This window comes from Mycetomoellerius zeteki, unplaced genomic scaffold, assembly GCF_001594055.1.
Source record: "Mycetomoellerius zeteki isolate Tzet28-1 unplaced genomic scaffold, Tzet1.0 scaffold407, whole genome shotgun sequence".
NCBI classification, from domain to species: Eukaryota; Metazoa; Arthropoda; class Insecta; order Hymenoptera; family Formicidae; genus Mycetomoellerius; species Mycetomoellerius zeteki.
In genome coordinates this window covers 1067040-1076723 of record NW_017257400.1, presented here as the reverse complement: position 1 = coordinate 1076723, position 9684 = coordinate 1067040, and the positions used below count along the sequence as shown (strand labels likewise).

The 9684-nt window shown below is 37.5% G+C and overlaps 1 protein-coding gene across 1 annotated transcript; it reads left to right on the top strand.

The window, feature by feature from the left end:
- Positions 1 to 1153: 1153 nt before the first annotated feature.
- On the top strand, positions 1154 to 4708 carry LOC108726243 (uncharacterized). Its single transcript, XM_018453694.1, has 3 exons — positions 1154 to 1378; positions 2404 to 2861; positions 3738 to 4708. Exons 1-3 carry the CDS (start codon positions 1154 to 1156, stop codon positions 4528 to 4530), a joined length of 1476 nt encoding a protein of 491 aa, XP_018309196.1. The 3' UTR covers positions 4531 to 4708.
- Positions 4709 to 9684: the final 4976 nt, after the last annotated feature.

The following is a 9684-nucleotide window of genomic DNA, read 5'->3' as shown; positions in this document are numbered from 1 at the left end:
TTTCTCAATAAAAAATGATAATGAGATCAAATTAATAATTCTTGTATCAAAAAAATAAATATATGTTTACATTCAGTAAATATTCAGTTAATACAATTTAAAGAAGTATTAGATATTAATTAAAATTTAGTACATTCTTCAGTATATAAACAATAACAAGATAAACAAAATATAATATATTGCATAGAAGGAAAGGAAGGAAAAGAAAATCTCACGACCTTGTTGAACATATTGATAAAAACAGGAAAGTATGCGTATATTGTCAGTAGAAGGAGGTTTGTAGGCCTGCGTCGATTACGATTGCATTTAATTAATTAACCGATGCGCGCGGATTACCTCAAAGTCCCCATTACATAGCTCGTTGAACGGAAAGTATTTTTTAAAAACGGCGCTATTATATTGTCGGACGTGTTATTAATCGACGTAAGTACCCCTCGTAATTAGCGGAATAGCGTAAAATTCGTAATAATACGCTCACGCCAGGCAGCGTCCTGTGATTAATTACGGAAAGCTATCGACGCTTTACGTTTTCTGCATCTTGTATCTCTTTCATCCATCTATCTCGTATCTCGCGACACACGTGGACCGCTATTCCGCGCACGCGAGGTCTCACGCTGAAGCACCCTCGTTAGAATCGTGGTTTGGTAGAAATACTGACTATTAGACCCGCAACTCGTCCGTATCTCCCGTCTCTTTTCCTCTTCTCTCTTTCTTCCTTTCTCACAAATATACTCACGGTATGTTCCGTCTCTTCCGTCTCTACCTTATACTCTCTAAGCAGATCGTTATTAGGGTAAAAACATGAGTTTTTGCCAGTAAAGCGAGGTGGAATGCATAGCGAGGCAACGTCAATGGAGAGCCATAAAATCGCCTCGCGAGTTTGAATCTAGTTACGACTGCACGCGGCGCAAGATGAAAAAGAATACGTTGAAAGGAAAGGTATTGTCGGAAGAAAGTCCGCGATGGAAAACCATAGCGAATTCACGACTGCCAGGCGACGCGTGTATCTTTATTCTAATGGAGAATAACATGTCATCTGGAGAAATTTCTACCTGCAGAAAAATATTCCCGTTCGAAGAAAAACATCCTGTAAATTTTACTAAGCTGATAGCTAAAAAGTCTCTCTTATCTTTTAATTAATGGTAGAAGTCCCATGATTTCTCTCCTTAAAACTAGTCGTGATGGCAGCATTGCAAATCGTAATTTAAAATCTAAAAGTATCCGAGGGAGCACGATCCGCGGATGTATAAGTAGTCTTGTTTTCTCGTTGCAGCAATGCCAGTCGTTGAAGAAGGAAAACCGGAGGTTGCAGAGCGCCTTTCTGCAAAACGTCTTTCTTCAAGCGCGAGTCGACACGCTCCAATGGCAGGTCAAACAGGTTCGTAATCGCATGATAGCTGAAGATCAGTAGAAGACGAAGCGACCGATAACGTGGCCAACCGGTTTACCTCGCTCCGGTTACTCGATATCGCGTCACGTAACAACCGGTCGGCATACGATTAGCTACTTTTCCTCTTTGATGATCCATGCAATTTTCATCCCGCCGAATTTTTTCTGTTCGTCCATTATCATTTTATGAATGAACTTACATATACGTGCTATTTGATGCATCTTTCGATCGCTGTCAACTTCAAATACACTTTGATAGCATCTTAAGTGGTAGGAAAAGAGTATTATGACTTTATGTATAATCTATCTCTCCTTGATTGAAATAGTTTTATTATTTATTTTTATTATTATAGTGTTTTATTATTTATTTTTATATAATAAAAAAATTTGTAATTTATCTGTGATATTTGAAGATATTTGTATTTTACATTTTCTCGCTAAAATTCTTTATAGAATGTGTCAGGAAATGTAATACTGCTCTTTGAAAAAAGCTAAAAATCCATTGATATTGTGCGAGATTCTGGAAATAGACTATTAATTTCATAACTATTAATTTCCTCAAGTTGTAAGAAAAGTATTTTGACACTTCAATCTATCTCTTTAATTGAAATAGTTATTATTAATATTTTTATGTATTTTTTTATATAATAAAAAAAGGTTGCAATTTGTTTGAGATATCTTGGGATACTTCTATTTTACATTTTCTCGTCGGAATTCTTTATGGAACGTCAGGAAGTTTAATATCCTTTGAAAAAAAGAAACTAAAACTCCATCGATTATATCGTGCACGCAAGAGATTCTATATATATAGAAATAAATTATTAATTTCAAAAAACTACTCCATGTTACTGTCTTTACTTCTTTTCATTTTTCTTCTTTGCAGATGTTATCCTTTGATTATATTTGCAAATTAGATTATTTTTTAAACATATTATTAATGAAGGAGAATGTATTGTGGCTCCCCATTGCATTGCATCGTGTATACAATAATCTTGTTATCAATCAATTTTACAGGTCGAATCAAACAGGCAAATGTATCGTTCTACGATGGAACAGGTGGCTCATTTCTTGGGCCGGGCTCACAGGAGTCTGGAGATCCTGCATGCCAAGGAAAATTCCAAGGACAAGAGACGTGTGCCGCGTAGCCGCAGCGTGCACACGGTGGTGCACGCGGATCCGTCGCCGAATCGCGGAACCGCAACGCCATCCTTGTCGTCGACGTCCTCGCCGTTCACACGCGCCAAATCGGTCACGCAGATCGGTTCGCCGAGCGCTACCTGCTTCCGCGAGTTCACCTGGTCGGTTGTGCGAAGAAACGACCCGGTGCACTGCACAACGCCACGTGTTAAGCCACCGCTGGATCTCAGTAAGATAAACGACGTTTCCGATAACGTCGTTTATCGCGAACCCAAACAGACGGAACTGAACCCGGATGAGATACCGCCGGAGAAGTTGTCTCAGGAGGCGTTTAGGTGCGTGAGAAAGATTTCATGAAAATCCTAAGTTCGTAAATTGAATTATTAACTTGCTACTATTAATATTAATTACCCAGTCAGCCAAGTCTGTTAAAAAAAAATATTGTCAAATGCTTGCTACAAATATTTTTCGCAATAAGTTTAATTACAGTTTTTCGGCATATTAATATCTTTGAAATATGATGCCTGATTGAGCAGACGAAATTATTAGAATTTTAATTTAATTCGCGAAATTACTACAGTGGTTTAATTATATTTAATCCGGAAATATTTCGGTGCGCGCACAGTTCGTTAGACTACAATTGTGGTATATATGTCAAGTACATATATATCATATTTAGTGATTCAAGATTGATTTATTTAAAGCATTTTAAGATCTAGCTTCGACCGTATAGCTCTTATTTATCGGTTGTGTCTCTCACATACGCGGTCTAAAAATGATATTTTTGCTACAAATTATCAACAAAAAGGCACAGAATTTAATACACTTTCATTATATTCAATAGTCAACAAATTGGTAGCAGGCATACAATGAAATCTGCTGATGTAATATAAAAGTAAATTGCCAGAAAAATCGTGCAAAGCTTACTGACAACCTGATAGCAAATTGATAGAACCGACTAAAACCAAAATCGACCAAAGTTTCGCTCGGTTTTTACTGCTATTTTGCTGCCTGGTTATGTACGCTTTGTTAGAACATTACCGGAATTGTCACTAATTCTGAGCGAGTTTGATGCCAATTTAGCGACAATCAATTGCTATCAATTTACTTACTGGATATCTTTGTCTTATTTAAGTTAATAATTTTTTATAATATTATTTTCGCATTATTACAAAAAATCAATGTGTTAAATTTGTGAAACATTTCTACAGGTTATTGAGGACCGTCGAGTCCTTGCTGTCGATGCGAGAGCCCGATTTGGTGAGAATGACGCCAGTCGAGGAAAACGGATCTTCTCCTTCTCCTACGGTGGATCACCATCGTCATCATGACACGTCTTTCTCCCTATCGAGCAGTAACTTCGCCAATTCGACAACCTTACAAGAGGCCACAGCCTCTTCCGAATGCTCCAGTAGCAGCCGCGGAAACGAATCGAGAAGCGGTCATCAGGGCGACAGTAGATCGCCTAGCCTCGTCAAAACGTCTGTCACCGAGTTTACCCGAAATTTGCAGAGCTTCGTACCGAGTGTGAGAAGGTCGCCTGACACTGCCTCCTGGAACTCGAGTAGCAGTAAAACGACAGAAGAGGAGGACATTATTGCGCTTGCCGCGTCATCAAATGAAGTTACGTCCAACGGTACACCAATTTCGACGCTCAGCAAGGCTACGAAACGACTAGAGAAGAAAGAATCTACAGGTCTAGCTGGTAAATCTAAAGTAAAGCCGGCTAGCAGTCCGGTGAGCAGCGCCGAAGGCGAGAGTGGATTCTTCTCGATCAGCTCCTTCCAGGAGGTAGGTCTGCCTGCTTCGGCAGCCCTATCGATCACGCCAATCAAAGGCTGCCACACCGAGGTAGGTCTTCCGGAAGTGCCTCTGGACAAGACTAGGCACCGACGGTGGTCCTCCACGCCAGCGGAGATCCAAGCGCTCTTCAAACAGCATCGAGCGAGCATCGGCGGCATGCCGCAAACCACCACCGAATCCGTCAGCGTTTGTTGGGTTTGAGTGTCGCGGGTGCCGCGCCGATTATGATCCCACCGCAAACAATCGTCATGGTTCAGTCGGATCTCGCAGACTCTACTAGCTCGGACCACGAGCATGATTTTCAGGAATAATACTTAGATAAATCGATAGAAAATATTCATACGGAAAGGACAATTCTGTTGAAATGTTTAAAAATTTAGCTCGATATAGATTTGAAACTAATTTTATTAAACCATCAAAATAATTATGTAGGACGTTCAAGCTGGTTGCTGGATGCCAACATTTTTTGCAAAATTATTTAGCATGTTTGAAATTTCTACATGATTATTTTTATGGTCCAAGAAAATTATTTTCAAATCTGTGTCTAGTTAAATTTTTAGATACTCCAATAAATAGTTTTTTCCGTGCAGTAACTTTGTAAATAATTTCTTACACAGTCGCTTCTTTCGTTACATTGATAAAATATGTAGAGCCGTAGTACTGATGAAGCGATCGATAGTAATTGCGATTCGTTCGATCGTTCCCATAAGATAACTCGAAATACATGAAACGTTGTTTCGTTGCTATACGGTACGATACCGATGCATGCAATTTATTAAGCTTTCTTGTAAGAAAATTATCTATTGGAATGTGTTAACGGAAATTAAGAAGCCGTATAAAAAAAATAAGAATTGATATACGCGTGCGTAATTGGGCGAGTTTCGTAGATGCGGCCATTCTAAGGTTGTGTTCGTATATTATTGCCAGTTGACTGCCACTACTGAAAATCTATAGTTCCCGTTACGTATACTATACTGTACTGACAACTGGCAGTAATATACGAACATGGCCTAAGTAAGTATAGAAAACAAGGGATAGCATAATCCTGACATTTTGCAATCAGCCATATTTCTTGTAGATTCATTATACGGAAAGAACGCTTTTGCTAAATTTAAAATTTAGCTAGATGCCGAGCTGAAAATAATTTTGTTGGACCATCAAGATAATTATGTAAAAAGTGGATTGCTAAACTATCAAAACATTTTACATTGTTTATTATGCTTAAGAGCCCAACAGTTATTTTAATGGTCCAACAAAATTATTTTCACACCTCTATCTGGTTAAATTTTCAGACAGCAAAACTATTTTTTCCATGTACTGATATTCCGTGCATATTAATATCGATGAAATTTCTACCGATCCCTGTAAATGTGCACGTTTCGCGATTATCGATGACTTCGTGCATGACAATGATTTTGTTCGCCAAAACGGGCAAGTTTAAGAAGTCTTTAAGTACATTTTATGATTGACAATAGTTCTCATTTGACGTCGTCGTTGATTAATTAGGCATTATTAACAAATTAATTATTTTTTGATTTGAGTTAATTTGATTCGGTTCGAATATAAAACTATAAAAAGAGTTTTATAATTTATATTAATATATGGCAATGTAGAGAGTTCAAGTTAGCGTAATTCGATTTATTAGATGTTGTGGCAATTTAGATTCAGAAGAATGCAAAAGATAAGTCTTTTATCTTAATGAATCGGAATTTGCTGCAAATGTTTTTTGTTAAAATTATGTTTTTTACCGTATTTATGTTATTCTCGTGTATGTTAATAGCAGTTCAAAATATTTTCAATCCAGCTCCTGTTTGTATCTAATTGAAACTGATTATTCGCATGATTATTTCATTTGATACCGTTATATTGTTTATGACGTAACGCTCAATTTTTAGAATTTTTCAACACTAATGGACGAAACTATGATTCTTATGACGGTTGACAATACAGGTTTCCTCCCATGAAAAATTCAAAGAGATTCTGAAAGTAGTTATAAAAGAAATATACCCGTGTCTCGGCGTCTTATCAAATCAAGTCGTTAATGTTTTTTTATGCAGCCGTTTATCGTTATTCGTTTCATATTGGCTTTTTACAATTGTTCTAAATTATATAATAATTTTTTAAAATAAATAATAATTGACGTTCTTTCATGTGAAATTATGCGATGAATCCGAATAAAAAAAAAAACTCATTTAATTTTATGGGATTTATTTTGCCATCCGTGCAAACCGTTATGGCGCTTCTTAATTTAAAATTATTATGTTTAACATTAGCGGTCTTTCAATCTTATTATTGTTCGGTACATATGTCACAAGAAAATAGGCTTCAAATCCCGTCACAATATTTTTTATAATATTTCGCATATGGCTTGGAGGTGCAAATAAACCACATACATAACAAAAATTATTTCGATTTGGACACTACATTTTTATTTATTTTAATATTTCTTTTACTTTTTTTTCAATTTTGTTTTAAGTGTACAGTACAATTTCATCTACTAAATCCGCGGTCGCGACTGTTCGAACTGAGCAAGATCGAGGAATGAGCTGGATTCTGATTGCTTGTTTGTTCACGTCGCTTTATTTATAGCGTTTTCAGCCCGATCGGGTTTGCACCAACCTGGGTTAGATTAATCTTTCCTAATGGTTGACGTTACACGCTCTACCAATAGGAGAACAAAACGCCATTAATCCAACCCAGATTGGTGCAAACCCGGCCGGGTTGAAAACGCTATTAGTATGCTTTGTTTAAATCGCGACAGTGTCGAAGTAAGTCAGTGCCGAGACACGGGTATGCTTTTTTTTACATCTATTTTCAGAATCTTTTCAAATTTTTCACGGGAGGAAATCTGTGCTGTACAGTTTATAAAAAGACATTCGATGATACTTAAAAACCGTTAACGACTTGATCTAGTAAAATGCCGAGGGTAATAAATGACACGGGTATATTTTTTATATCTATTTTCAGAATCTCTTTGAATTTTTCATAGGAGAAAAAAAAATCGATTTTTGTCGAACTATGTTATATGACCATATAATCTAATTCGCGAGGACAGCATATCTTTTAATGTAATGAAACAGTGTGATCTGAGACTATCATATATAGTTCTAGATTTTACAATATTGCGTTCTCTACATATTCTATATGTTGTGCGTAATTCGTCATTTTCATTCGTAATTATATACAATTGAATATTATGCCAAAACGTCTTATTTCATTTCCTATTTTATCCTTGCACTTTCCCACAATCTGCATTTATTATTATACTTTAATATATAGCTATGCATCATATTGATTGAAGATTGAAGATTGAAGATGATCAGATCGAAGATTGAAGATTAAAATTTGACCAGTGAGGACAAAGGAATTTTAGCTCCTATTGTTTTGATTGATCAAATTTCAATCTTTTAATCTTCAATCTCAATGGGTGCATTCAGTACTACAACCGCTCACAGGGCGCTCAATGGGCTCTTGCATCTGATTGGCATATTCCGTTAGAACTAAAAATATAGACCAAACAGATTCAAGAGCTCACTGAGCGCTCAGAGAGCGGTTGTAGTACTAAATGCACCCAATACTACGACCACTCATTGAGCGCTCAATGAGCTCTTGAATATGTTTGGTCTATATTTTTAGTTCTAACGGAATATGCCAACAGGATGCAAGCGCTCACTGAGCGTTCAGTGAGCGGTTGTAGTACTGAATGCACCCATTATTCAATGCGTAATCTGATTCCGGCCTTAGGCTGGCGTCCCATGGAACGGAAATTTACAGCGGAACGGAACAGTGTGACCAATTTGAGCGGTTGTAGTACTAAATGCACCCAATACTACGACCACTCATTGAGCGCTCAATGAGCTCTTGAATATGTTTGGTCTATATTTTTAGTTCTAACGGAATATGCCAACAGGATGCAAGCGCTCACTGAGCGTTCAGTGAGCGGTTGTAGTACTGAATGCACCCATTATTCAATGCGTAATCTGATTCCGGCCTGAGGCTGGCGTCCCATGGAACGGAAATTTACAGCGGAACGGAACAATGTGACCAATTACAACTCTGCAGTCATTACTCTGCTTTCTTTTCTGCGATTGCGATTGGTCTTGTTGTTCCGTTCCGCTGTAAATTTCCTCTCATAGGACGCCAGCCTGAGGTTGAAGATTGAAGATTAAAATTTGACCAATAAGGACAAAGAAATTTTAGCTCCTTTCGTTTCGATTGGTCAAATTCTTACATTCGATTGTGATTGATCAATTTCTTAAGGCTTGAGTAATTTTCAATGCGTAGTCTGATTCTGGCCTAAGGCTGCGTTCAGAAACATCACCCATATTGAGATCGAAGATTGAAGATTGAAATTTGATCAATGAGGGCAAAGGAATTTTAGCTCCTATTGTTTTGATTGGTCAAATTTCAATCTTTCAATCTTCAATCTCAATCTTTAATGCTTAGTCTGATTCCGGCTTTATTCCTTGTGTTTGCAGATTAAAACAGAGGAAAACGTAGAAGTCGCAATCGTGACTGGTCGGAAAAGTGCTTCGATCTTCGATTGCGACTTCTACGTTTTTCTCTATCTTACCCTATGTCACGACTACGTCTCGTTACGTCTCGTCCTTTGCCATAGCCCTTCAATGACGTCTTAAGGCGGTATTCATAGTTCGTTCTTATTTCAAGATCATCTTAAGTAATGTCTTAAGATGTTAATACGACCTTCTGGTTGGTTCGTGACACCTCAAGGCTGAATTTAAGGAGATCTTGAATATAAATAATAATTGACTATGAATACCAGCCTATGTCATTCTACTAGATCTGGTAGAAAGTTTACTGAGTTGGCAACACTGGTTCCAGAGAGGAACCTCTGTCTGAGCTGCGTTCGGAAACATCATTACATCAGTGCCTCCATGTATCGATCATTTTATCCTTGTTGTTCACCCAATGTTAAATGAGGATAAGATGATACTCGGGTGATGTTTCTGAACGCAGTTCGAACGGGATTTTTTCTAGCATATGCGTATTGAAAACATATAAGTGAAATATGAAATTACTATAAAAGCTTAGAACATATACTATTGGAAGAGGAATTATTTATGTTGGCTCGTATACCGAGGTGAAGTCAACATCTGTGCGAGAGAGAAAGGTAGAGAGGTCCTAATGTTCGCAATGCGCATGCGCAGCACCGTTGTTTGTGTAAATTGTACAGTTGGTTTAGTATTTCTTATGCGGGGTGTCTACAATAGAAGTCGTAGCAGTCGTAGGGTCTTAAGTCGTAGAAAATTGACTAATCACAGTCGAATATGAGAAGAATAATCAACTGTGATTGGTCAATTTTCTACGACTTAAGATCCTACGACCGCTACGACT

Bases quoted from the DNA above. Each gene is read 5' to 3' on its own strand.
- LOC108726243 (XM_018453694.1), top strand. From the start codon at position 1,154: ATGATTTCTCTCCTTAAAACTAGTCGTGATGGCAGCATTGCAAATCGT. The intron at 1,379-2,403 runs GTTCGTAATCGC...TCAATTTTACAG, and splicing joins TCCAATGGCAGGTCAAACAG to GTCGAATCAAACAGGCAAAT. The intron at 2,862-3,737 runs GTGCGTGAGAAA...ACATTTCTACAG, and splicing joins TTGTCTCAGGAGGCGTTTAG to GTTATTGAGGACCGTCGAGT.